We start from the raw sequence: 27,897 nt of genomic DNA on the forward strand, positions 1-27,897 counted from the left end.
CAACCCATGCCACCAGCTGGGGGAGCCCCTGGATAGGACCCTCCAATACCCCCCACCGGCGAGAGGGCCAGAGCTAGCAGGCTCCTCCGAACTTGTGTCTGCCTGCTCCTTCCCAGCCAGAAACCCCTGGGCCTCTCCCTCCAGGCAGCCACGGGCTGGCATGGCCACGGGGGTGTGTCTCCCCGGCGGCTTCGGGGCCTGCGGGACACGGCCTCCCATGGGAGGCTGCCCTGGCTGCTGCTGGGTCATCTCCAGGCCAACTGCCAAGGGGCCTTATCTCCGTCCAGATCACTGGGGGGGCTCCAGAGCTAAGACCAGACCCCTCCATTCTTCCTGGGAGAACCCAAAGCCCTCACCTCCCAGATGGCACAGCCCCGCAGCACCCGAGTGTCTCCCCGCCAGGCCAGGCCCCTGCAGAGCAGCCAGGCCTGGACACTCTGGGTGGGCCTGCTGAGGGCACAGCAGCACAGAGCGGTGCCCCCTGAAAGCCTCTCACTGCTGACCATAGGCGGGACACCGGGCCAGACCCCTGCACAGCCCAAGAACCCCTGAATGGGGCTCAGCCCTCATTCCACACCCGAGCGGCAAGGAGGAGCTGAAGGGCCAGGCGTTGTCCATCGGAGGTAGGCTGGGGCTGGACCCCACCTTCACCCCAGGCCTCCTGACAGGCGGCCACCACACAGCCAGGGCGCAGGAGGGCCGGGAAGCAGGGGGCTGAGGGGCTCAGTACCAGGGCGGCCGGAGGAAGTGTCCCCTTTGGGCTGGTGGCAGCAGCGCTGTTTTTGGTGCTATTTGTCTGGGGCTGTGGAGAGAAGAAGAGGAGGTCAGGAGGAGACGGGGCAGGTGCGGGGGCGGGGGGGGGGGAGACACCCCTTCCCAGCCTGCCCTGCACGGAGGGAGGGAGGCCCAGCCACACTCACCTTCACCGCGTCCGCCTTCTTATTGAGTAAACTCTTGGCTGCTGCATTAGGAGGAAACAGGCAACATGAGCAAAGGGCCTGGGGCCCGCTACTACCCACCCCCTCTGTGTGAGTGGACCTCAGAGGCCAGCCAGGCTCTGGGGATCCCCAAGAGCCAGTGGGCAGGCAGGCGACCCCAGGTCCTGAGGCAGGGTGGCTTCTGTGGTCAGTAAGGGGGGAAAGCAGATCCGTCCCCAGTTCTGAGCCTGGCCATCCTGGAGAAGGCCCGCAGGAGGCCCAAGGCTGCCCAAACCTCTCATCCCCAGGACAGGCCCCTCCCCCTGGCCATTCTCCACAACCCTGGAGGACATCCAGATTTCCCCTCCCACCCGGGCCCCGCGGCTTGTAGGCAGCATGCAGGCTGCCAAGAAGGCAGGGTGCTCCCCCACCCCAGATAGGAACACAGGACGGGCACCAGGTTGGGGTGGTGGGCATCTGCCTGTCATTCCCTGTGCTCTCGGGCAGGGGCGGGCTGCAGCTGGCCACCCACCCAGACAGGGAGGGGCTTGTCTCAGCAGCAGGTGCCTGCCTGCTACCAGCCTCCCGGCCGCCTCCGTCAGCGAATAGGACTCAGAGCTCTGCCCCGGGCCCGGGCCCTCGGCTCAGAGCACCCAAGGGGCTGCCTCATTCTTCAGGAACCAGTCCTGGAAGTCCTGGCCTTGGGGTCACTTCCTGGCCTTGCTCTGGCTGCACCAGCCCCAACACGGGCCCCTCCATCCACTCCTGAGGCCCCCGGGCTCTGAGTGGGCTAAGCAGGGTAGACACCCACGGGGAAGGCTCCAGAGGGCCACCCGCGTCCCCGGCTCCCCCCACCTGTGGGACGCCCAGCAGACGGCCCGTCTCACCCCAACACAACCGCACAGAGGTCAGGGCAGCCCGGCCCCTGCCTCACCCTTTCCCGTGCCCGCCGCCCCCCGCCCAGTCCCCCGGCATCAGGGCCCTCCGCCGTGGTTAGCGTTAATTGGACAACTGCCAAACCAAAGTCAGCTTACCTTCCAGGAAAGGAAAGGTGAGGAGGGAGGGAGTAGTAGTGAGGGAAAGAAAGAAAACAAGATTCGTGTGGTCAGGCAGGGGTGCAAGTGTGCAGCCCAGGACCCCGCCTGGTCCTGCCCGCCCCACCCGCGCTCCCAGCCAAGCGCTGCCCTGCCTGTGCAGGTTAGAGAAGCCGCGCCGGGGCCGACGTCGGAGGGGTGGGGTTCAGGGATCCTCTAGCCCCCCCACCCCGCCGCGGGCTTCACAAGCTCCAGCCAGCCAGCCCAGCTGCAGGGCTGCCTGCCCCGAGGTGGTCCCCGGGGGGCGGGGGGGACCCTGGACTGAGGGAAACACCCCTGGAGGCTGTGACATCAGACCCCTGTGCACACTTGGACCCAGGGAGATGCAGAGGTTCTCAAAGTGGGGTTCCCGCACCGGCAGCCGCAGGAGCAGCGCCCAGGCCCACCCCAGACCTCCCGGGGCTGGGGGGCCATCTGTTCTAGGGGACCCTAACGCTGCTTCGGTTTGAGAACCACTGTCAGGGTCCAAGGGCCTTCCTCTCCGTAAAGGTGCCCTTCGCCACCCTCGGGGCTCTGGGCAGGGACATGGGTGATATGCTTGGCCAAGAGCCCCGTGGGGCCATCCGAGAGCCACCCTGGGCACGGTCTCCAGCCCCACAACCCGTCAGCTTTCTCAAAGGCTTTCCCCACAGGATCCTCGGGGCCATGTGTCACCAGAGGCCCACTCCCTGGCCCGTCCCCCTGGTCCTCACGGCGGGGCTCCCCCCGTTAGAAGTGTCCCAGGATCCCAGTAAGCGAAGGGATGACAGGCCGCCCCCTTCCCTTGCCCGCCAGGCCTGCCCGCCCTGCACCACATCCTCCCCACCCTGGTGAGGCTGGACCGGACCATGCCCTGATGCCCTGGTGGCCCGAACCCATCAGCATCCCAGGACCAAAAATGCCACCTCCCCAGGCCCACTGCCCACTGTGGGTACCCTGGAAACCTCCCCAGGGGGGCAGCTCCAAGCTGCCTCCCAGTAACTCACCACGGAGGGACAGGCCAGCCCCGCAGACGGGGAGCTTTCACTCCTGACCCACACCGACCTCACCCCTCTGCTCCCTTCCCCATGTCCAGTGCGCAGGGGGACCCCGCCTCCCCTGAAGTGCAGTCATGCTGAAGTCGCAGAGCCCAGGCCCCCCGTCCTTGCTGGTTGACCAGCGGGGTGCAGGGCTCCTCCAGGGGCCACCCAGCCCATCCCGAAGGCACGCATCACGGCAGCCGAGCAGGCAGGCAAGCTGACCCCACACCCTGATTTAGGATGGGCCCTGCCGTACCACGCAGCTTCGGCGTCAGAGCCTGTGCAGGCCAGGGCCCGCCCAGCGCCCAGAGGAGGCGCGGCCAGCCCTGCCTGGCCCCTGGGCGGAGGCAGATGGAGACCCTGGGACAAATCCTGGGTCTCAAGAGGGTTCCCCCTCAGTCCCTGACTCTCAAAACCCACTGTCCACACCATGCTAGTCAAGACGGCAACACCCCTCTGCGGACTCAGACGGCTCCACCAGGGCCCAGGCTCCAGAAGGCCTTACAACAGACACCGAGCCTCTTAACCAATCCCCAAACACTTCCCCTGAAGAACCCCCTTTAACCAGCGTTTGCAAGTCTGGGCGCAGTGTGGACACACGGCCGGGCCCCTCCTGCAAGTGGCTCCCCAAAATTCACTGCCTCCAGGGCCCTGTGGACCCCATCTACACTGGCAGTCAAAAGCACAGGGCGCTCCCACCACGCTTTCTCAAGTCAGATGCATTAGCTTGTGGCAAGAGCCCCGGGGGGCCCAGCAGACCCTTGGTAGACAAGCAGACACCTTCTGCGGCACCCACCAGGGTCCTCAGGCCGGCCACGGCTGCCCCCCGCCCCCAGCTCTCCCGCCTCCTCTCCGGGAAGGCCAAGACGCTCGGACACCTGCAGCATTCGTCTCTACAGAGACCCCTCGGGCTCCTCCGGCGGGGGCGCTATGTCACCCAGGAGGTTGTACCCCCCCAAAGGGGCGATGGCCTTGAAACGGAGACCCCCGCCCAGTGCCGCTGGCTGAGGTTGGCTGACCTCAGCCCAAGAGCCCAGCCTCTGCCTCATCCCCTCACTCGTGGCCCGGGACAGCCATGCTGGGCTCCGTCCACATGCACCGACCGCACCCGGGACAGAGCAGCCCTGGGCGCCCTGGCGGCGGGCTGTGCATGCACGCGGCCTCATGCAGTCTGCACATCCACTGCAGGCGGGTGGGCTCTGGGCAGGGGCCCCGGCAGAGAGCAGCCCAGAGGCCTCGCTCACCGCGCTGGGCAGCTGCGCTTCACGGGGGGCGCCCAGGCTCCTGGCTCCCTGCCCTCCCTCCCCTCATGCACTCTGGAAAGGCTCTGGAAAGGAAGCTAAGGACGGCCCTCCACCCTCCGGGGGCCTTGCCTGCTGGACACATCCACAGGGCTCACAGGAGGGGTGCAGACCGTCCTTCCTGAGGGTGGCCCTGCCCGGAGTACCCCCAGGAGGAGGCGGCTAGGGAATACGCCCCCTGTGGGATCTTGAGGCAAGAGCTGGAGGGTTTGGCAGGCTGGGGCCGAAGCACAAGGCACCAGCAGAAAACTAGGCCCCACGGCTCCGTCTGGGGAGCCCTGGGATCGCCCCTGGGCTGCAGCGGGCTCTGTGCACCCGAAGCCCACACCGCCCTTGGCTCAGGCTGGCCCCCTGGCAGGTCCTAGGGTCCGCTAGTCCTCAGGGCTTCTGGCTAAGCTCACAGGTGGGTGGGCAGGAGCCGGCCTGAGGCTCCTGGAAGGAGCGGCTCGGCAGAACCAGCCTCTGCCCTCACACATTTGGGAGGAGGCTGGGGGCCTCGTAGAAAGAACCAACAGGACATTCTCTTGGCGGCGGGGGGGAGGCTGAGGCCCCCCTGTCCTGGGGCTCACAGGGCAGACATGCACACATCGGACCCAGCGCAGACCACCAGCTCCATGCGAATGACGGGGAGCAGCACAGGGCAGGTGCCTGGGGGCAGGGGCGGGCCAGGCAGGGGGGAGCGCATGGTGCTGGCAAGAGGGCTCTCATGGTGCAGGGCCTCTGCCCCCATGCCTTTTCCCCCGGGGCCCCCACTCAGGGTTCAGACCCAGCAGCAGCCCTGAGGCTTCCTATGGGTGGTCAAGGTCACTCTGAACGGGGGTCGTGATGAACAAGCGGGGAGAGAGATCACAGAGCACAGGGCTCTAACCAGAGGGATCTTCTGACCCCTAGATTCAGGGGCCAGGACCAAGGTTCGGTGAAATGCATGTGGGAGGAGGCATGGCTTAGGGGTCACCTAGCCTGGCCCCTCTAGCACATGGGGTCCGAGGCTGCTGGGACAGCGGGGGCTGCCGCCCTGCCCTCCGTGTGGGACCTGTCCACGGCGGGAGCAGGGGCTCCCGGGGCCTCTGGGGCAGCTCTGGAGGCCCGGCCGGCAGCTGCGTGCAGCGAGGGGGCTGCATGCCGACAGGCGAGACCCTGGTCAAGAACATCTACCTTGTTCCACCAGCCCCATGGTGGTGCCGGAGGCCGCGGTGGACATTGTGGCCGGAGCGGTGGTCTGTCTGCCCACTGTTAGCACCGGGTTAGAGACGAGGGAGGGGCGGACACAGACGGGGGGCGGGCAGGGGAAGGGAGGGGGAGAGACAAAGGAAGCAGAAGAAGATTAGAGTCCACAGTTGGGTGGCGGATGGCTCCAGAGTCCCGTTCACAGGAGAGTGGGAACAGGACCGAGACTGAGTGACAGTTGGAAAGCGTCTGCCTCCTTTCTCCTTAGAAAACCCCAGCGGGGGCTTCTGGCGCCCAGTGGGCGTGCGCACAGGACAGGACCCGTTAGTGTTGGTGTGACACATGCCCCCCGGTCCCGGCAGCACAGTATCACAGCCAAAGGAACAGGATGGGTGCTGGATGCAGACGAACAGGGACGGACCCCAGACGCTCCCGCACCCCATGACGCGGGCGACAGACAACCACAGGACAGCCAGGGGGCCACCTGCCCCTCGGGTGACACTGTGCCCAGTGGGCCTGCCAGGGCCCCTGGCCTTGGGGTCGCTGACAGACCCCCTCGAGCAGCCGCACGCCCCCAGCCCCGCCCACCCTCCGCGCCCCAGGCGGGCAGCCGCCAGCGAGTCCGGAGCTCGGCGGAGAGGTCCCGGGTCCTCCTCTTCCCTCCCACACACAGAACGGGTGCTCAGAGGGCTCAGGACAACAAGGCCACAGAAGTGCCGACCAACACCTGGACAGACACACAGAGCTGCAGCCCAGGCGGCAGCAGCGAGGACACGAGGGCGTCAGGCGAGGACACAGAGACCCAACACGCAGGGACGAGGGCGTGTGCCGGGTGGTCTCCCAGACAGGACTGGGTTGGGGTGGGGGCGGACCCCGGGGTGCTGCCCACGGAGCCCAGGCCTCGTGGCCCCGAGCGGGCAGGAGGCCAGGCCGCTGAGCGGTGGGGGAGAAGGGCCAGGGGGTGTGAGAGAGGGGCAGGCCACTGGCAGCGGGTCGTTCAGAAGCCTTCTCTTCCAGAAGACCGTTCTCACCTGAGAAATTTCTCGTGGCCAGCATGGTGGTGAGGATCGCGCCCTGGGGAGAGACACGCAGCTGAGGCCGGGACACCCCGGCCTTGCAGAGCGAGAGTCCACAGACTCACCAGCTGCACAGGGACCAGCCCCCTACTTCCGGAGTGAAAACAGTGGCTGCCCACTGAGCACAACTTCTAAAGGGCTTCTGGACCCTGGGGCTCCTCCGGCTGGCCCCCCACAGGTCAGCTCCCTGCTGGCCGCCTCCTCCCCACCCACCCGCCGGCTGCTTAGACTGCTCTCCTCACCAGGCCCGCCAGGGTCCGAGGCTGCCCACTCACTCACACTGAAGCAAGGAGCCCCTCCATAGCCCCGGGCGTGGGGAACCCCGAGGGGACCCTGAGTGTTGCTGCCGTGTGGGGGCTGGGTCCCCCGACACATCTGGCCTGGGATGGTGTCGAGATGGCTGGGACCCCAGTGTCTCCCCTTGCCCAGCCTGCTGGGACCCCTCTGGCCGCTTCCAGCCTGGGGCCCTCGAGGGCACAGGCATCCCTGGGCGGGAGAGCCCATGGCGACCGTGGGGCAAGTGGGCCGGGCGCCGGGGCCCACATCTCACCTTGAGCTTCCTCCGGGCATTGAACTTTTTCAAGCACTCCACAGTCTCCTGCCTATGCATCATGGAGGCCACGGTGGAGCGTTGCTGTGGGGAGAGAGGCCGTCACATCCTGCCAGAAGCTCCGAGGGGGGTCAGCTCTGTCCCTGAGGGTCTCGAAAGTGGGGGCCGTGGCACCCCCCCAGGGCCCTTGTGCCAAAGCCACCAGCCACCCACGGCAGCAGGAGGCCAGCTGTCCCCCCTGCTGCCCCGCCCTGAGCCCACCACCCCTCACCACCTGTCTGCGCCCCCCACCCTCACCCTTCTCTCCCCGCTGGCCGCTGTGTCCCCCACGCAGGCCCCCTGGTCTGCCTCGACACTCCACCCCTTCACACGCAGGACGGGACCTCCTCTACCCGGAGCCCCCACCTTCCCAGAGACGGAGGCCACCCCCAGTGGGTGCCAAACCCCAGGCCGCGCAGCACCCAGGAGACCCGGGGGGACGACTAGTGGCAAGGAGGGGACCCAGGGCCCGCGTGCCGGGCGACTTACGCAGACCCACGGGTGCTTCAGCGCTTCGTGCGCCGTGATGCGCTTGGCAGGGTTGATGGTCAGCATCTGGTTAATGAGGTTTTTGGCTTCGGGAGTGACCGTGTCCCACTCGGGGGATGGAAACTAGAAAAGGAAGCAACACACAAAGGGGGAGTCTGGAGCCCCCTCCCCAGGCAGGAGCCTCTGAGGGCTCTCAGCTGGGTCACGATTCTGGGAAGCAGGTGCTGTCACTCATTCCCTGCCTCTGGCTCCCAGCACTCACGTCGTAGGCTCCTGCCTTGATCTGCTGGTACAGCTTGTGCTGGTCCTCGTCCCAGAAGGGTGGGTAGCCCACAAGCAGGATGTATAGGATCACCCCTGCGCAGAGCGGAGGGGGAGGGGGCTCACGCTGCTGCCCCGCCCCCAGTTTCCACCCCCACTCCCTGGCCCTCCCCCACAGCCTCCTCCCCCACCCCACCACCAGCCCCCCACTCCCTGCCCCCCTCCCCCTGCAGCCTCCACCACCAGCCCCCCACTCCGTCCCCCTCCCCCTGCAGCCTCCACCACCAGCCCCCCACTCTCTGCCCCCTCCCTGCAGCCTCCTCCACCAGCCCCCCACTCTCTGCCCCCTCCCTACAGCCTCCACCACCAGCCCCCCACTCTCTGCCCCCTCCCTGCAGCCTCTACAACCAGCCCCCCCATTTCCTGTCCCCCTCCCCCTGCAGCCTCCACCACCAGCCCCCCACTCTCTGCCCCCTCCCTGCAGCCTCCACCACCAGCCCCCCACTCCCTGTCCCCCTCTCCCTGCAGCCTCCACCAGCAGCCCCCCACTCCCTGCCCCCCTCCCCCTGCAGCCTCCACCTCTAGCCTCCCACTCCCTGTGCCTGGCAGCCCCCACCCACACCCTGCACCCAGCCACAGCCCATCCCCGTGCCCTTGGAACACAAGTGTCATGTCCTGGGCTCAGCTCCGCCTGAGACCCCCACCAAGAAGGCAGCCCTGCCACAGCGGTCTGCATCCCCCCCCCATCCTTCTGGCCCAGACCTCTCTTCTGGGTGAGGGGCAGGGAACTGGGGTGGTGGGCTTTTCAGCAAGAGCCAAGGTCACGTTAGCAATTCTAGTCTGTGTGGGGAGGGGGCTCCCGGCTGGCGGCAGCCCAGGGGCGGGCCTGGCACGGTGCAAGTGGCACGGGCGCAGGGCTCCCTCCACTGTGGCCAAGTGGCCCCGTGGCCCCACACCCGCCTCCACAGAGGTCTCACCGCACGCCCAGATGTCCACTGGCTTGCCATAGGCCTCCTTGCGCAGGACCTCTGGGGACAGGTAGCCTGGCGTGCCGGCGAACCCTGGGGACAGCGGAGGGGCAGCGTGAGGGCCGAGACGGCAGCGGACCCCCGCCCTCGCCTGGGCCGGCCAGCCGGACACTCACCGAACCATGCCTGCTGGTCCCCCTGCACCTCGATGGCCAGGCCGAAGTCCGCCAGCTTCACGGCCGCCCCCTTGCACTTGCTGGCCAAAAGCAGATTCTCGGGCTGCGGACAAGGCGGCCCGCCGGTGCGGGTGCGGGTTACACGCGGGGGCACGGAGGGAAGGGAGCGCAACAGACGGGACGGCGCTTTGCAGGCTGGGGCGCACAGGTTGGACCCCCTCCGGCCCCCACCACGGGGTGCTGCCCCGGCGGACTCCTCGTGACCCCCGGGGGGCAGAGGGGAGCTGTCACACCCAGGCTGAGAACTCGGAGTGCGGCAAGCAGACCTGAGTGCACCTCACCAGCGCGGGCAGGCACTGCCTTCCCCATGTCCCGTGTTGGGGTGCTCCAGGCCGGTGGGGGGCTGCCTGAGGAGGCGCCCCCAGAGGACCAGGAGGAAGGAGGTGGCACCCACCCCATCCCTCTGGCTCCGCCTGTCGTGTGCCCACAGGTGGGAAAGGCCCCTCGCAGGCCCCCCTGCCTCAGAGAGCAGCGCCCTCGGGCAAGCTGAAAGGACGTTCGTCCCCTGTCCCACGGGAGCACCACGGCGGTCCCTATGCACTGGTCCTGTCCACAGGGCCCTCCCACCCCGGCCTGGCCACCTCTCGCGGTCAGCGGTCAGCGCGGAGCACTCAGAGTTCAGGGCCTCTGGACCTCCTCGTCCCTGACCTCCCGGGGCTCCGAGCACCCCCAGCCCCCGCCCCAGGCCGCCCTCCCGACGGGCAGGCCCACTGAGACCACACTGCCATTTCAGTGCCCCGAGAAAGGCGCACACCGCCAGAAAGACCGTGTCAACACTGCTCGTCACCCTGAGGTGTCAGAATGAGACACGCGGCCCTCGGAACCCGCGAAGGATGCCAGCCCCATGGCAGAAACCAGGGCTTCCCCGGGCCCCACGCAGCTGGCTGGGGACGAGCTCCGTCACCACAGGTGGCACATGCTGGAGACATGGGCCCTGCCTGCCCAGCACAGCCCAGAGGCCCCTCAGCATCTTCATTTTGCCAACATAAGTGGGGCTGCGGGGCCCCCACTCCCCTTGCACCTGAGGTGGCCGGGCAGCACTTCCACACTTCAGGGCCAACAAAGCGGCACTCGGTGGGCTCGGCCCCAGGGAAGGGCTGGGGACCCCCGCTCCTGCCCGGCTCCCTCGCAACCCCCTGACACGGTGCCAAACCCCTCTGCTCCCCCCCACCTCAGCTGAGAGCAAACCCAGCACGGTACCCGCCTCGGGGGTCTGTCCCCATCAGGAGATGGGGGTCCTCTCCGGGAGAGGAGAGGCCGTCTGCCCTCCACACCTGGCAGGAGGCAGAAGGCCTACTCGTCCTGCCCTTTTGTTCTTTTCAGCAAGGGTTGTTTGCCCCGGGTCACGTCTGGGGGGGGGGCACCTATGTTCACTCCTATGCCGTGGCCTCAGAGTCAGCTATGAATTCTGGGCTCCACGGACGATGTGGGGACGCATGGCTCCACGGGACACTGCTTCAGACCAAACGTGGTAACACACGGTGAGGCCCAGCACGGGCACAACAGGCAGGCCTGGGGCACAGGCGGAGGGACGCAGGACTGTGTGGGACGTGCAGAGAGAGATGTGAAGGGCACGGAAGGGGGGTCCCAGGCCTGCTCCTGGTGGGACACCATCCCCAGAGTAGCCCTGCCAAGATCAGCTCACACGCACACCCCTCGGTGGCCCAAGGGAGGTGTGACCCCATTCAGTGTGGGAAGGTTGGTCTCACATGCCACCTGGGGACTCTCGGCAGGAATGACAGGCCCTCCCCCCACCCAGCCCAGAGAAAAAGCGGACAGGAACCCAGCTTTGGAGAGACCGGCAGGCAGGGGAGGTGGACGGGTGCTGTTCCTCCCGAGGCCACGCTGTGCCCTGGGGGGTGACAAACCACTTTGCCCAGAGCGGAGCCAGGGGCAGCAGAGGCTTGCGGGATGGGCTGGACGCTGGCAGAGGCCAGCAAGGCCGGCGCCTCACCCCTGCTCCCTTGGCATCAGCCCCGTCTGCGTGCACATCGCCCGTGTGCCCCCTGCCGGGTCTGTGTCTCACCTGGAGCCCAGAGACACAGCCCGAGTGGACATGTGCCGACAGGCTACTGCCCTCTCTCGGTCCTGGAGCCTGCAGGCGTCCGGAGGGACGTGTGCAAACACACACGCACGCACACACGCGTGCATTCTCACGCACACATGCACCTGCACGGACCCCCCCATGCTTGTGCGCACTCACACACACAGCGCTCCTGGCGCTGCCCCTGCCCCTCCAGGGCCTCCTTTTGCACGACATGCAGGCGCAGACAGACAGCTCGCACAGAGCAGGGTGGGGACTCACCTTGAGGTCCCTGTGGACGACCCCCATCTGGTGGCAGTGGAGAACCGCCTCCAGGATCTGCTGGATGCAGTGACTGTGGCAAACAGCAGGCGTGTTAGTGAGGGTGCGCTCGGGGGGGGGTTGTGCAGGAGTGGGAGGCTGTGTGGCACTGGGGTCGCGGGGAAGCAGAGAATCGAGATGCTGCCTGCCATACAGGAGAGGCGACGCCCGCTAGAAGGGCGGCCCCCCGCGGGCCAGCACAAGGCAGGGCCCTCCCCGCCCCCCGCGCCCCACCTTCTCCTCTGACCAGGCCCGCGGAAGCCACATTCAGAGGACACAGCCCTGTTCCCCGTGTACCCGACCCTGAGCCAGGTGTCCTCTGAGAGGGGGCCTTCTGGGCACGACTGGCTGGAGGTCAGGGCTGCCCTCTGGCTCTGCGGACACCCGCGCGTGAACAACACTGCCCACGCAGCAGATCCCGACAACCCCCAGCCTCCGTGCACACAACACCCTGTGACCTGAGACTGCCTCCCCCAGATGGCCCGAGGGGTGCACACAGTCCCCAGCTGCCCCCAGCCAGGCACAGGCTCCTTGGGGGTCCCAGCCGCCCCTGCAGCGTGGCCAGCCACAGGTGGCCAGGACCCCCTGCCCAGGACCGCAGTCACAGCCCCTCTGGGTGGGGGCGAGGCTGGGAGGCAAATGGCTTCAGGCCCCCTCCTGCCACAGCTGGACCCTGCAAGGTGACAGGGTCAGCGGGAGGTGTGGGCTTTGTTTTCCTAACAGCGAACTCGGAATGGGGGTGAGGGACCCGACCTGTTCCTCAAATAGCTCTGGCCACCCCTGGGGGTCACCCGCCCGCGGCATAAGAAAGTAAACCTGAATTTCCTCCCTGCACAAGCCAGGACCTTGGAACCCTAATGATGACGGTTCCTGAGCTTTCGGGGGGTCAGAAGGAGCCGGGCCCAAAGCTGTGGGAGACAACCCCTTGATAGCTGGAACCACAGCCCCCCTCCCATGTCCTGATTCTCATGCCCTTGTGACCTGGGGTCTCCTGTCCCTGTGTCCTGGCCTAACTCATTCTCAAAACCATCCTTGTTCTTGTGACTCCCACAAAGCCCCCATCTGCCCAGAACTGTCGCCTGTGATCCTCATCCCTGTCCTGGTGGCATCCCTGTCCCCATTACTGCAGCCATGGGCTCAGCGCCCATGGGCTGACCCCCCACAGCAAGCTCGTTGGGGGGACCTACTCAGCTGAGCAGAGCCCGGCCATGATGAGGTCTGGGAAGCTCTCCAGGGCCCCGCCTCTAAGGTCAGGGCAGGCCGCAGGGTGCAGGCAGAGGGCAGGCAAGGCCCCCAGCACTTGCCACTGAGGTCGCTGAGCCAGGCCCCAGGGCAGGGATGGCTTTCCCAGCCTGCAGCCACCTGCCACTCACTGCCCACCTGGAGCCCCGGGGCTGTCAGCAGGTCCCTGGGACCACTGCACACTGTGGCATCTTCGTGGAGAGGGGGGTGGGGAGCCCTGGCAGACTAGCCCCCTCCTGAGCTGCAGCAGCTCGGCCCTGGCCTGCACCCAGCGTGCGCCCTGCTGTTCGGTGGGAGCCCCGCCCTCCCCGCACAACAGCCCCCACGGGCCACAGGCGGGCGTGGCCTGAGCCTCTGGCCGCTCCTGCAGGCCCTGGGGTGACCTGGCTTCCAGTCAGACCTGCTGAGCCCGAGGCACATCCCACTTCAGCTTGGGGTGGAGCCCGTCTTCCACATTCCCCCTTGAGACCCTTCCTTGGCTCTGACCCTTGACAACACCCTCTGGACTTCCTATGCTGGTCATGCCCACTGCGGTCCCACGGTGGCCACGGCTTCTGTGTGGGTGTCTCTGCCTGGCCTGTGGCCCCTGTGACAGTACAGACGTGGCTCTTTCCTCTCGATCGTGCTTTCCCCCACCCAGCAGGAAGATGTTCTAAGAACGTTTGTTGGACCCACGGGTCCATCTGCTGCAGGACAGACTGGTAACGCCGGCTCGGAATTAGGGGACTGCACCCCTGCCCTCCCCCTCATCCCCTCCCAGGAATGCAGGGCCCAAAGCAGCACCAGAGGCGCGAGCCCACAGCCCCGAGCCGGCAGAGGGTCTGCACCTCTCCAAGAGCATCGCGGGACTTGGCTGTGTCCCTGCAACTCTGAGGACAGACCGTGTCCGCCCGCCGGAGACCCTGCTCCGCGGGCTTCACGGCCACCGTGATGGAGAAACCAGCTGGCAGGACACAGACTTGCAATGGTTTTGCCCCCTACCTTGTGCCCAGGAGTGAGCGGGCTAAGCAATTTGGGGTCCCCACGAGAAAGCTGTGGGGGGCTCCCAGCCACGTGGTGGTGGGAGACTGTCTCCGCAGCCTGCCAGGTGCCCATTCTAGGCAGCCCTGCCCTGGGGGGCTCCTGGGGACCACCGCCCCCCCCCCCCTCCAACCTGGGACCACAGCCTGGGAGGCCTGCCCCCTTCTGCCTTCTGTTTACATTGTACCATCTCCCTTGCGGGGCCTCTCTGTGCTCAGAGTAGGTCCCAAGCGCATTCCAGATGCTGGCTGGGTCCTGGATGCTATTCTCAGGGTTCTGGGGTTCCCTCAGCTGCGCCCCTGCTGCCTCCTCTTCCTCCTCGTTGGGGCAGTCGGATTCTCAGGGGGCCCTTGAAACATCTATCAAGAGCCACATAGCTTTCTAGGCTTTTAAAAACTGGGTTCTAAATGTTTTGACCTTTGCTTTCCCTGCTTTGGAAGAAGACCGTCCAGGTTCCCCACCAAACGCCAAGTTCCTCTGAAGTGGGATTAGGAAAGAGCTCAGAAAAGCAAGGCCTGCTTTGCTCCCGCCCCCTCCAGAGATTCGCCACGTTGGAAGCCTCGAGACCCTCCCGTGGGCAGCACGGCCCCGGCAGGCCCCTGGAAGGGCCGCCAATTCACCAGCCCGGGCCGGGCCTCCCTGCCACCCCACGTGGCTGGCATCCAGGTCCCCGCCTCAGCACAGCCCCGAACCCCTTTCTGTGGCAGGTCCCCAGAACCAGGCAGCCGTCCCAGGATGGGAGTTAGCCTTAGCACGTCCGTCACGGTTCCTGACGATGCCCACGGGTGACCACCGTGCGGATGTCCACAGCAGACTCTGTCGGGCCCTCCAGCCCACAAACAAAGCACCAGCACCAAGGTCAAGTGCGGGGCATCGCCAATGCAAGCCGGGGACCTGAGCTCCTGGGAGAAAAGGCAGCTGGAGGCGCTCCCCGGGAGTGTCCTCTGGTCCCCTTGTCCCCTCCTCAGAGCTAGACTATGAGCAAGGCGGGCTTTGTGAGAGAAAACTAGGCATTTGGGGGGGGACCCCAGCCCCATCTCCTCTGGGCCAGTTCCAAGGGGCCCCAAACACCAGGGGAGCCCTCCACCACAGGGTCCCCGACAAGAGCGGGGCAGGAGGCATCCATGAGCGCCAAGCGGTGGGGCTGGGGGTTGGAGGGGGTGTTGGAGACGAGGCCAAGAGGCAGGCAGGAGGGGCAGGTGGGTGAGGGAGGAGCTCGGAGGCCACAGGTGTTGGGGGACGTGGGGTGTATGCACAGTTGGCATGGGCGGGCACAGGAGGAAGGCACCGTGGGCAGGCTGGGGGAGCCCCGGGGACTCCCAGCCAAGAGGGGGCCACAGCCACAGGCCATATCACCCCTCAGCCAAGAGCACCTGCTACGGAACACAGGGAAGGCGCCAGGCTCCCAGCAGTGGCAGGTGCTGAGGACTAAGGCCCCGGGGCAGGGCGTTGTAGTCAGGGAAACAGAGGGCCGTGAAGGCCACCTGCCCGGATGCAGGCAGCCAGGTGGCCCTGGTGGCAGAACTACAAATCAGCCCTCCTCACGCTGCCAATACCCTGGCGGTGGGCCCTGGGACCGGACCGGGGGACAGCCAGCCGGGACCCAGCCAGCCGGGACCCTGCCCACCTGGCTGGGCCTGCACCTGCTGGCCCCGCAGAGCTCCTCCCACCCCAGCAGAGTTCAGGACGGCCCAGGCCCAGCACGCAGGTGCCCACTCTCCGGACGTCCCCACCCCAGCAGCACAGAGCAAGGGGACGCGGCTCTGCTCCACTCTCTACTTTTCTTAAAGGAGGAAATCAGAACCAGATCTTCCCATTCCTGCAGGGGACCGGCCACTCCCAGGGGAGTGGGCAAAACGAAGGTCTTTCAAGGAGCCTGGGGAAGGCAGCCCGTGCCGCTGCGCCCTCGGGCAGGCTGGCCAGAGGAGAAGCCGCAGCCCCGCCTGTCCCTGACACCCAACCCCGGCCCTGACCCAGAGGACCACCCACCTCTGGCTGCTGGGCTCTGTGGGGACCCAGGCAGCCGCGGGACTCGCTCAGCCTGTTACCAGCAGGCGAGGTCGCCCGTGGGTGCAGAAGCAAGTCATGAAAAGTTACTTCTAAAAATAATATTCAAGGCAATCCTGGGGGGCTCAGTCGGTGAAACGTCTGTCTTCGGCTCAGGTCATGATCCCAGGGTCCCAGGACCGAGCCCCGCATCGGGCTCCCTGCTCCGCGGGGAGTCTGCTTCTCCCTCTCCCTCTGCCTGCCACTCCCCCCTGCTTGCACTCGCTCGCTCTCAAATACATAAATAAAATTTTTAAAAATTAAAATAAGAATTTTCATTTTTTTGATTAGAAAAAGAATACATGTTCATTAGTAAGATTTTTAGAAAAAACAAGTAACATAAAAAATTAAAAATAAAAAGCATCCAGAGTTAACACCACTGCCTAGAGATGGATGACCAGAGTGGCCTTTTCTCATTGTCGCGGGAGGGGCTCCTGGCCCCAGCGGGCGGGGAGCAGCCGGCCTCAGCCATCCTCAAGCTGAGATGCACGGTCAGGGACGACTCCAGCATGGGCCACAGCAGGCCACCGACGGCCTGCTCTTCCAGGAACGAGGACCCTGCGTCCCCAGCAGTGTGCTGCAGGTGGCACCCTGAGGTCCCTGGGCCCCTCATCCCGTGACGGCTGACCCAAGGAGGAACGGCTGGCCCCAGGAGGATCGGCTGCCCAGGGGCCCACACGGAAGCCTCACCTGGAAGGAGCCTGACTCCCTCCATCCTTGCACACAGGGCCCCACGAAGGACAGCCGCAGACAGAGTTCCGGAGCCACAAACCCCCCTTGCCTTCCCTTCCTGCCTCCAGCCCTGGAGGATGCGTGAAAGAGGACCCCTGCCCTATCTTCAGAAAAGCATTTGGAAACCGCCCATCTCCTTGAGGAAGGCCCCGTGGGTGCCTACTACGGGACAGACAGCCAAGGGAGGAGCACCGTGACTCCCTTTCCACCGCCCCACGGAAAAAAAACCCTCTGTGGGCCAGTCCCCACCCCGGGGGGAGCAGAGCCGGCCAGGGTGCTCCCTGACTCCACGAGCCTCCAGGCTGGGGGAGGACACACGAGCTGCCCGCTGCTCCTGGGACCTGCTCAAGGCTCCCGGAAGGGCTCCGCTGGGCTGTCCGCCAGGCCACGGACCGACGCCTCCGCCCGGCTGCCCGGCTGCCACTGTGGTCACAGGGAGCACACGTGGGCCACAGGGGCAGGACTGGGACCAAGTGAGGCAGGGGTGGGAGGGAAGAGGGCCCGAAGGGGCAAGGACTGCACACCCACCTGGCATCCGCCTCGCTGTAGTACTCTCTGGCCACGATGTCCTCAAACAGCTCCCCGCCCGTGACCCTGCAGGCAGAGCACGGAGGTCACAGATTCCGGAGACCCCTCGACCTCGTCACTTCCATCACTGCCATCAGCACTGACATCAACTCCTTCTCCACCTCCTCCATCTCCTCCACCCCTCCTCCTCCACCTCCTCCTCCACCCCTCTTTCTCCTCCACCCCTCCTCCTCCACCCCTCCTCCACCTCCTCCTCCACCTCCTCTTCCTCCTCCTCCTCCACTCCTCCTCCACCTCCTCCAACCCCTCCTCCTCCTCCACCTCCTCCTCCACCCCTCCTCCTCCTCCACCCCTCCTCCTCCTCCACCCCTCCTCCTCCTCCACCTCCTCCACCCCTCCTCCTCCTCCACCTCCTCCACCCCTCCTCCTCCTCCACCTCCTCCATCTCCTCCTCCTCCACCTCCTCCTCCTCCTCCACCTCCTCCTCCTCCTCCACCTCCTCCTCCTCCACCTCCTCCTCCTCCACCTCTTCCACCTCCTCCTCCACCTCCTCCACCTCCTCCTCCACCTCCTCCACCTCCTCCTCCTCCTCCACCTCTTCCACCTCCTCCTCCACCTCCTCCTCCTCCTCCTCCACCTCCACCTCCTCCTCCTCCACCTCCTCCTCCTCCACCTCATCCTCCTCCTCCACCGCCTCTTCCTTCTCCACCCCTCCTCCTCCACCCCTCCTCCTTCTCCTCTTCCACCTCCTCTTCCTCCTCCTCCACCTCCTCCTCCTCCACCTTCTCCTCCTCCACCGCCTCCTCCTCCACCTCCCCCTCCTCCTCCACCCCTCCTCCTTCTCCTCCTCCACCTCCTCCTCCACCACCTCCTCCTCCTCCACCCCTCCTCCTCCTCCTCCACCTCCTCCCCCTCCTCCTCCTCCACTCCTCCTCCTCCTCCACTCCTCCTCCTCCTCCACCCCTTCTCATCCTCTTCCTCCTCCACCTCCTCCTCCACCTCCTCCTCCTCCATGACCTCCTCTTCCTCCACCATGTCCTCCTCCTCCTCCACCCCCTCTCCTCTTCCTCCTCCGCCCTATTTTCATCATCTCCTAGGACCAACAACCGACCAAGTCCTTACACACGGTATCCGTTCAGTTTCACCCTCACGCCCACTCCGTGACACTGGCAGTATCACGCACGAAAAGCTGAGCCTCAGCAGAGTGGCGCCCAGCTGGGCAGCACAGGAGTCTGACCCAGGCCTTACAGCGTTACCCAGACTTTGTGACGCTCATGCCAGGCCTGCCGAGATCTGGCTCCTTCCTCAAATCCCCCAGCACCGGAGATGTGTCCCTGCACAGAGCAAGGGGCCAGAGAGACGGTGCCTGGATCTGGCCTGGCTGGTAGGTGAGACCGTGCGGTGTTCAAAGTCCCATCTAGGAGGAGGGCGGGATTTCTGTCCACACACCCACTTGTGTCCCTGCTCAGGGAGGGCCTGCAGGCCCTATGACCAGGATGGACACCCGGACAGGAGCCACTGCCTGGAGGGCATCTGGGAAACCAGAAAGTTTCCAGGCAACCTGGGGTGCCTTGGGTTGGAAAATACGGGTGGATAGAAAGGTGAAGCCAACGGGGGTGGGGCCCAGAGGCAGGGGGAGCAGGGAGGAGCCCCTCACCCAACTTGGCAGGCTCTGAGTCCACCAGCAGACTCTACCCAGGCTCCCCACCCCTGAGTTGGGCAGGCCTGGGGGCACCTCCTTCTGCAGCTGCACTGGCCCCCTGGGCTGTGTCTCTCCACCTGCATTTCTGTTCTCGAATGCGTGGCTTGGGTCGGCCTCATTTCTGTGCCCCATGGGTGGGGCGGGGCAGGGCTGGCTTGTGGCAGAGGCGCCGGGCACGGGCCCTGCTGAATGGGTGCCCCTGGCATGGGCGGGCTCTCCCTTAACGTTGGAGAGAAAGAAAATCAGGATGTGTGGGGCGTCAGCATGCCCCCACTCCAGCTACACACTTGCCTTGTGACCCCACCGGACATGCCAACAACTCTGGGAGCAAGCAGCTTTCAGGGTCCCAACCTGCCCCCGAAAGAGCCTGAGGCTCAGAGCAGGCGAGTGCCTAACGGAGACAGAGCCTCACGTGCGTGTAGACACATATGTGTGCCGGGGTGTGCACCTGGGTGTGCACGTGAGTGCCTGGGTGTGCCTACAGGCATGTGTGTGCATGTGTGGAGCAAGAGGATGGAGTTAGAGGCCCAACCCAGGAGAGGGAGACTCACTGTTTCTCTCTCTGCACCCAGAGCTCACAGGTGAGGCTGTGCAGACCCCGAGTCCAAACGTGGGGGTCCCCCCCCGGGAAGCCTCGCCCAGGGCTGGGGACAGGCCCTCTGGGTCCTGTGACCACAGGAGGCTTCCGTCTATGCTGACGGGCACCTGGGCTACAGGGCAGGGTCTTGGTTGTTAAGGGGGGTGGCGTCTCACACCGGCAAGGAGCCTGATCCAGAGGCCAACATCTCCTCCTGTCCTCCCTGTCCTCTGCGGGACAGCGTGGCTGATTCTGGGCTGTCCCCAAGGCCCTATGACATTCCCACCTGTCAACTCCTGAATCCATACCTCCCCCAAACTTGGGGCCTCCTGAAGGTGACGCCAACCCAGGCGGGAAGTGGTTCCCCAGTTCCGGCACCACAGACCTGCAGCGGGTGTGCAGTGTGACGGGGGGGGGGCTGAGGAGGGCAGGGCCTGTCTCTCCTCCTCCTCACTCCCCCCCACACTACCCACACCACCCACACCAGAAACAGCTGCCTGAGGCCCAAGGGCATCCCGGGTGCCCCGGAGCAGGGGCCTCCGCGGGCGCAGAAGCACTACAGGCCCGTGGGCCACAGAGGATTTCGGGGGGGGGGGTGCGGGGCCTGGGCCCTTCCCCTCCGCCACCCCCCGCGAAACACCACCAAGTACTTCTCTCTGGCCTCACAGAGCTTCTCCCCACGCTTGCCTGTCATGTCGGCCAAGAGACGTGGACCTACACGCGTGTGTGCACACACGCACACACACGCAGTTACACACACATGCAGTCACACACATGCACACACGGACACCCACACCCTGTTCTCTCCCTCCTGTCTTCTCCTGAATCACACCCACCTGCCTGTCTGCCACCAGGGCCTGGGCATGGCCGCCCTCCAGCCCCGTGCCCTCTACATTCCTGTGACGCTGGGTGGGTCTGGGGGCACACGGGGGGGGGGGAACGACAAGTCTGCCCCCCTCTGCAGGGACCATGGGACAGACGTTTTGGACACAGCCTCAGCCTGGCGGTGGCAGCTGTGTCCCAGGCCAGCCCTGGCATGGTCTTGTGGGACACTGGGGGATTGAGAGGGGACCAAGCCCCTGCAGGGACAGTCCCAGCCTCTCTTGACCAGGGGACCCGGAGGGCCCTGAGGGCTCCCCAGGCTCTGCGCCCCATGGCCGCGGTGGCATCTGTCCTTGGAGGGAGAAGCAGCTGCCCCAGGCGGGCGTCCTGTCACACCGATGACAGTGCCCTGGCCCTGCGGCCATGCAGAGGCCACTAGGGGCCGCCCAAAGCCTGCGGGCCCCTGCCCACCCACTTCCCAGGCCCCCTGCCGCAGTGAGTCACGGGCAGCTCAATATATCTGCGTAGTGGGAGCTGCCAGGGAAGGACGGGATGAGCTCACTGCTCCTAAATCCCGCAGGAAGAAGAGCCGCCAGAGGCCCCAAAGCCCGCACATCAGACCCTGCACACGCACACGTGTGTACACACGTGTATACACACGCATACATGTGTGCACCCCAGAAACCTCATGGCACACACGCTCATGCCAGTCGGCTGTGCAGAGGACCCCAGGGGAACACCAGCGAAGGAAGGCTTCCCCTCCCCTGGCTCCTCCGCCCCCTGCCCCCCACTTGCCCTGTGGACGAGAGGACCCAGGGGGCAGCCCCAACTTTGTGGGACTCCAGACATGGACGGTGGGGAGGCTGTGCTGGCGATGCTGGAAGGGAGGGGGCCTGGGAGGCAGGGGCTGTGGAAGCCTCAGATCCCCCCCACCCCAGCCGCACAGGGGAGCGACCCCAGCTCAAGCACTTACAGATCAAAGACCAGGTAGTGGAACCCTTCCTCGGAGATGCTGTCGTGCAGCCGCACTGTGGAGACAGAAAAGGCCGTGAGGGGCTGGCCCAGCCCGGGACCCGCCCTCGCCGCGCAGCCCCCCTCCCTTGTGGAGGGGCCCACCCATCCCGATAAGGGCTTGGGGCTCCCCAGAGCAGGGGGCTGCAGGACAGAGCCCGAGGGGAGAGCCATGGGTCCCAGGAGGGCATCCACGGGGCTCTAGGTGTCCGCTGTCCCCTTTCCTCTGCCAGAGGGAGACCCAGGCCCCTCTCAGTCCCCCCCCCCCGCCGGCCAGGGCACCAGGCGTCGCAGGCGGGGTGGGGCCACAGGGTCGAGGCCCCCTGGACCAGGCCCTGGAAAGGAGCCGCCCACAGGAGAGGAGCACCGTGGGGCCCCATCGCCCGCCTCTCGGGACAAGCGAACGGAGCCCAGTGAGGCACCACTTGCAAAAGCTCAGGCCCTGGGTTCGGGTTCCAGGCGCTCCCTCACCCTGGCTGGCCGCTCTCTGTGTCCCTGAGCCCGCAGCAGCGCCCGGCCGGAGGGTGCCGCCGAGCCTCTGATGAGTGTGCGAGTGGCCAAGTAAGCGGCTCTCAGCGCAAAACGCCAGCCCCACAGCCGCCTCTCTGCAGAGCCGGAGATGTACCCGGAACTCCATAGCAAATACTTCTAGGAACGGTTCACCCTGGACACGGCCCTTCCTGAGCCCCATTCTGCCTCCTACAGGCGCTGCTCTGAGCACCTCGTGCGGTCATCCGGACGCGCTCCAGCCGCTGAGAGGCCAGGCACACCGCGGACAGGCGCACCGCTCCCCAAAGGCCACGCGGCGAGGGGAGCAGGGCTCGGAACCCCTAGGGGTCGCGGCTTTTTGCCCACCCCCCACCCCCCGCCCCAGCAGGTCAGGCCGCTGGCGCCAGGCAGGTTTGCGGCGGCCCCTTCCCCGCACCCTCGATGCTGCCCTAGTTTCTAACGGCCTGCAGGCCTCCTTCCTCCTCCTGCTGGAAGCCTCCGGGGGCCTGGCCGCCAGCGTCTTCGGCCAGGAAGCCCAGTCTGGCTGCAGCGGTCACTGACATGGACCCAAGCCTGCCACCGAGGCCGGGCTCATGCCCGAGCAGTCGAGGTGTCCGGCCACCAAGGAGGGGCACATGCGCTGGCTCGGGGGGGGGGGGGCAGCTGCCCTCCCATTCCTTGCTCTGCGCCTCTGCTCAAGGGCCCGGCATCCAGCCTTCTCCCCTCCGCCCTCACCCCTCGGGCTCTGGCCACACGCTCACGAGGCGAGGTCTTCCAGGGCTGCCATCCTCCGCCAGCTGCCTGGCCTCAGTCACCTCTCCCAGGGACGTTCTGGCGGCCTCCGGGCACGCAGAGCCGATGCTGACCTCCCTCCTGCCCACAGCCCAGGGCTGACTCTGCCGGGCTAGCCTGCTTCTCCCCAACGCCCAGCAGACCCCTGCTCACCGCGACCACCTTCCAGGACCCCCTGTGAAATCAGGGCAGCGAGCAGACTTCACCCCCTCCAGCTGCAGCCTCCTCTGCCCCAGCTGCCTCCCCTTGAGCTCCAAGCTGAGAAAGGCCTGGGGGCCCCTGAGGGACATTCCTGGGGGCCTTCTTCTCCTTCTCTGGGGGAGGCCCAGGGGTCCATAAAGCTGGGGTGCTGCAGGAGTCCCCTGCTCCCCAGTGCTGGTGGGAGGGTGTCAAGCCTGCTGGCGGGTCCTACCTCCTCACCCGGGAGACACGGGGGGTCTGGGAGGAGTGGAGGCTGTGTGCATGCTTTTAACATTTAAAAAATAGTTGCATATTATTTTAATGATATCTAGCATATCAGACTGATTTCTGACAGAGCTGAGGGAAAAAGTGACTTGTCACGGAATCTACCTGAATAAAGCAGGAAATACGTAACACTGAGTAGGGTATGTGGTGACGACAGACCATCCTGCTGGCAGCCGAGGCCTGGAAGCCCCGCGAGGCCACCACACAGAGGGCACGGGGGTGCAGCCAAGATGCTCCCCTCGCCGGGGCCACGGCTCTTCCAGGGCCTGTACCTGGGTCCCAGGCCAGGGGACTCTCAAGGGGGTCCCTCCACCCTCCCAGGCAGCCTCTGGACCCCCTCCCTGGACCCCCTTGCTGTTCATGGCGGCAAGGCCCAGCCCAATGCATGACATCACCAGCTGAGGGCCTAAGCAGCAGGAGACTGGAGACCTTTCTCCTCTCCCCAACTTGCACTGGCCTCCACCGTCCAGGCAGGAAGTCCCCCCAGGGCATGTCCTCCAAGATGCCCATCTGCCCAGCTCTGGGGGGAGCCACCCAGCAAAGGAGATCAGTTCCAGCCCCAGAAACCAGAAGGTGGGGTTTGCCATCACTGAGCCAGGCCCTGAGAAGAGAGGGTCAGTATGCAGTGGGGAGGATGAGTGCAGTTGTAGGGAGGCTGCTGGGAGGCTGGGGGAGGCTGGAGGGAGGCTGGGGGGAGGCTGGAGGGAGGTTGGTGGAGGCTGGGGGAGGTTGGGGGAGGCTAGGGGGAGGTTGGGAGAGGTTGGGGGAGGCTGGAGGGAGGCTGGAGGGAAGATGGAGGGAGGCTGGGGGGAGGTTGGAGGGAGGCTGGGGACACTGGGTCGGGCCCATCCCAGACACCCAGGCCTATTTCCCACAGAAGGTACTGCCGAAGCCAGGCCACACGGCTGCCTCCTCTGCCCAGGGACTCCCTTGTCTCCGAAGAGAAACTGTACCATCTGGGGAGGGCTCTGCCTGGGTAGCTGGTGGTAGTGGAACGGCTCTATGCACCCCACTCCCAGCGTAGGGGCTCAGCAGAGTCCCCACGCGCTCATCGCGGGGGGCAAAACGCACCCAATGCTCTGACGCTCCTCCTTTAAGAGGAGAATTTAGCTCCCCCACGCTCATGTGTGCCGGCCTTCGAGAACGGAACGGGCGCGGTGATGGCGGGGCCCCTCCTACACTAGGTCTAGGAAGCACGGTGGTTCCTGCAAAAGCGAAACACAGACCTGCCACTGGGCCAGCCATTCCACGGCTGGGTGTGTCGCCAAAGCACTGAAAGCCGGACCCACACAAATACTCGCACACCCGCATTCGCCCGCGCCCACGGCAGCACGGTCCGCAGCGGGCAACAGATGGCAAGAAGCCAAGGGTCCGCCGTCAGGTGAACAGAGAAGCCAACAGTGGCCCATCCCCACAGCGGAATATTATGTAGCCTTGAAAAGCAAGGAAATCCTGCAGCTTGCTTCACCACGGATGGACGGTGAGGACGTGATGTCGAGTGAAACGAGAGCCACAAAGGGACCGATGTGTGATCCCACTGCCGTGAGGGTCCTAGCAGGGACAGATCCACGGACACAGAGTGCGTGGTGGTTCCTGGGCCTGGGGAGCATGGGGGGCCCAACGGGAGTTAGTGTTTCCTGGGTGCAGACTTTCCACCGAGGATGACGAAAAGTGTGGGTACAGATAGTGGCGACCATCACACAACGTTGTGAATATACGTAATGCCACTGAACTATACACTTAAAAACGGATAAAACTATAAATAGTATGTGTATTTTACTATAATTAGGGAGGAAAAAGCAGCATCATGCCCCTCGTTCTCCCTCCCTTACCTCTCTGTCTGTCCCCCTCTGTGTCCCTGTCGTCACGCACTCTGGGGACCCACCGCCACGTCCCGAAGATACTCAAGTGGCCCTGACGAGATGCCCAGGAGGGAGGGCCTCCGGCCTCCCACCGACAGCCACGTGAGCAAGCCTTGGAAGCAAACCTTCAGAAGACACAGCTCAGGCCAGTGTCCACAATGCACGGGAGTCCCGGAGGAGCCGCCCAGGCCCCGGGCCCAGGAGGCCGGTTCGGCTGTTGCTGTCTCGAGTCCCACATTCTCATTCAGCACGGATCCCGCAGGTTATGTAGTGGCCCTGACCACCCAGCCCCACGGCTCTTGAATCCACAGAGAAAATCAGTGCCCGTGGGGTGAGTTTTGCTGCTGGTTATGCAGCACGGGGGACTCACGCGGGTTAAAAGGCCCCTGGAAGTGTGTGGCTTGTGCAGCCTCGCTCAACACACATGGACCCTGTGGGAGCTCCGAGCCGTGGCAGCTCGCCAGCAGTAAGGCTGGGCCCCGGGCCACGACTCTGCCCTCTGAGCCTCCCCAAGTCTCCTCTGCACAGAGAGGCTCAGGACTGCGCCTGCTCTCCACCTGACTCCTCTCAGTTCCTCCCGGGCACTCCCTGTGAGTGCCCACCTCCACTTTACAGATGGGGAAACTGAGGCTCCTCCCCTCCCCCCCCATAACACAGCTGCTCAGAGGAAGTGGCACAGGATGGGGAGCCCCTCCCAGGGGCACTGGGAGCACTTCTGTCTATGGTGGGGCTGGGCAGACCCAGACCCAGGAGCAAGGGGACCCTTCACCTCCCCCTAGACCTCTCCCACTACTCCCCCGAGAGCTCCTAGTGAGTCTACAGAGAATGTTCCCTCTGCACCCCAGTCTCAGCCCTGCCTCCCCGTGTTCTGGAATGTTCCCTCCACACCGCTCTGTGTCAGCTCTGCCTCCTCCTTGTTCTGGAATGTTCCTTCCACTCCCCAGTCTCAGCCCTGCCTCCCCGTGTTCTGGAATATTCCCTCTGCACCCCAGTCTAGCCCTGTCTCCCCATGTTCTGGAATGTTCCCTCTGCAACCCCCCAGTCTCGGTTCTGCCTCCCCGTGTTCTGGAACGTTCCCTCTGTACCTCCCAGTCTCAGCTCTGCCTCCCCATGTTCTGGACTGTTCCCTCTGCACCCCCCAGGCTCAGCTCTGCCTCCCCATATTCTGGAATAGTCCCTCTGTACCCCCAAGTCTCAGCTCCACCTCCCCCGTGTTCTGGAATGTTCCCTCTGCATCCCCGTGTCAGCTCTGCCTTGTCCTTGTTCTGGAATGTTCCCTCTGAACCCTCCCAGTCTCAGTTCTGCCTCCTCGTGTTCTAGAATGTGCCCTCTGCATCCCAGTCTCAGCTCTGCCTCCTCAGTGTTCTAGAATGAAGCTGCTATGAGGACTTCAGGGACTGATCATAACAGACCAGGCACAATACTGGGCATCCAGGCAGGGCAAGGAGATGTCTTTTGAAGAACTGTCACAAAACACCAACCCAAAGAACACCTGGGTCCTCCCCTATTGAAAGGGAATTCCTGACCCACTCTTGGCTGGTGCTCAGAGGATGCAGGGGAGGGGGCTGGCAAGGGCAGGGGCGTGGGGAGAGTTGGCGGGGTGGCGGTGTCTGCCAGGAGCAGCAGGAAAGAGGGTGAGCAGGCGCCTGGGGTCTGGCTCCGATGCACCGAGGACAACAGCTGGGGCGGTGGAAGGTCAGACTGACATGTGCCCACACCCTTCCCCGCGAGCCAGCCAGTGAAGTGTGGCCGGGGTCCCTCGGATGCCTGCATCAGAATCACAGGCACCCTGGTGAAGTCTCCCATTCCTGGGCCCACGCCAGGCCTCTGAGTCAGGACCCTGCATGCCAGCAGGGCCAACACACGTGGCTTGAGAATCTGGAAGTAAAAGCACTTGGCCCGGGCCCAGAGCTGGAGCCGGCTGCGAGCACGGGGGGGCTGCCCAGGAAGTGGGGGGGTTTGCCTTCCCCTGCCCCTCCCACGGGTCCTGCAGGGCCACAGGCCTCGGCGCCAAGCTCCCGGGGCTGGCTCTCAGGACCAGCTCAGGCTTCCTGCAGCCCCCTGGGCCTCGCCCTGGTCTGGGGACTGTGAGTGGCAAACACCCCCCAGGCCAGGGGCTCCAGAAGTGGCTGAGCCACCCCACCTGCCATTCCTTTTAAACAGAGTCCTGAGCCCTGTCCTGGCACAAGTGAGCCGGAATCGTGGCAGGAGGAGGCCCGGACTCCACCCTGACAAGCTCCCTGGGTGCCCCCGAGGCAACAAAGCCCCCAGCCCTTCAGTGCCTTCCGGCTGCTTCCCACAGCAGGCTCCTCAGAAGTCCCTCCAGGGCCGGAGGTAGAGGAGGGCAGGCCAGCGGATGCACACACCCGCTTTCCAGGGCAGCAGGCAGGGACCACCCCAGAGCCACAGGGGTGAGGGGCGGGCATGTGGCTGAATGGAGGTAGAGTGGCCCGGGAGCCCCAAGCGGACGTCCAAGGTCTGTGCGGCCCCTACAACCGTGTCACCCACAAGGAGGGGACCTCGGCTTTCAGAAAAAGGGTGACCCTCTTTGTGGCCAAGGCCCCAGGCTCCCCGGGCGCCACGGCCCCTGCCGGGACCACAGCCCCAGGCCACAGCGGCGAGGACCGGCAGGGGACAGTGGTGGTTCTCCAGAGCCAGACCTCAGACCTCAGGCCAGGACCGCGCTGGCATGGCCTTTGAGGTTTTTGGTGTCCAAACGTTTTTCCTCTTAACTGGGCTGTCTTGTGGCTTTTCTAAAGCCACAGAATGTTTCTGCCAGGATCCCAGCTCGCACCTAGAGTGATGGGCAGGGGCCCGTCCGGGTGGAGCTGCCACAGGAGGCTGCCCGAAGCCCCAGGATCCCAGCAGGTCAGGAGAGAGAGCGGCCGCGAGGCCCTGAGGGCGGGACTCTTCTAGGGAGAAGGAAAAGGAGGCTTCTGGGTGTCCCTCTGCAAGTGCGATCTTCGATCTTCGGGAGAGAAAGGCCGCAGGCCATGGGGGAGAGAGACGGACCCCCGCCCCCGCCCCCTGGGAGGGCTGCTCACCGATGTTGGAATGTTTCAGAAGACGGCAGATCCGAGCCTCTCTCTCCAGCTTCTGGTGATCTGGGGACAGAGAGCAACACGGTGTGACCTCGTGCCCCAGCAGCCGGTGCCCACCCCCGCCCCAA

General features: G+C 65.3%; 1 protein-coding gene across 18 annotated transcripts in view; it reads right to left on the reverse strand.

Moving 5' to 3' along the window:
* CAMK2B (calcium/calmodulin dependent protein kinase II beta) overlaps window positions 1-27,897 on the reverse strand; it is an 82,506-nt gene that overhangs the window by 11,885 nt on the left and 42,724 nt on the right. For 6 of the 18 annotated variants that reach the window (XM_087861223.1, XM_045793540.2, XM_045793543.2 and 3 more), the window contains exons 3-15: window positions 27,773-27,832; window positions 21,083-21,137; window positions 17,009-17,074; window positions 11,402-11,474; window positions 9,037-9,139; window positions 8,870-8,953; window positions 7,894-7,988; window positions 7,632-7,754; window positions 7,104-7,187; window positions 6,509-6,551; window positions 5,466-5,540; window positions 921-961; window positions 731-802 (exon numbers count right to left, since the gene is read on the reverse strand). In XM_087861223.1, coding sequence (XP_087717349.1) covers window positions 731-802; window positions 921-961; window positions 5,466-5,540; window positions 6,509-6,551; window positions 7,104-7,187; window positions 7,632-7,754; window positions 7,894-7,988; window positions 8,870-8,953; window positions 9,037-9,139; window positions 11,402-11,474; window positions 17,009-17,074; window positions 21,083-21,137; window positions 27,773-27,832 — 974 coding nt within the window. The remainder of the gene's footprint in view (window positions 1-730; window positions 803-920; window positions 962-5,465; window positions 5,541-6,508; window positions 6,552-7,103; window positions 7,188-7,631; window positions 7,755-7,893; window positions 7,989-8,869; window positions 8,954-9,036; window positions 9,140-11,401; window positions 11,475-17,008; window positions 17,075-21,082; window positions 21,138-27,772; window positions 27,833-27,897) is intronic. The other 12 variants (XM_087861221.1, XM_045793539.2, XM_087861225.1 and 9 more) reach the window with 3 other exon arrangements.

Source organism: Ursus americanus, chromosome 3, assembly GCF_024610735.1.
Source record: "Ursus americanus isolate L20-20 chromosome 3, mUrsAme1.1.p, whole genome shotgun sequence".
In the NCBI taxonomy this organism is placed as follows: Eukaryota; Metazoa; Chordata; class Mammalia; order Carnivora; family Ursidae; genus Ursus; species Ursus americanus.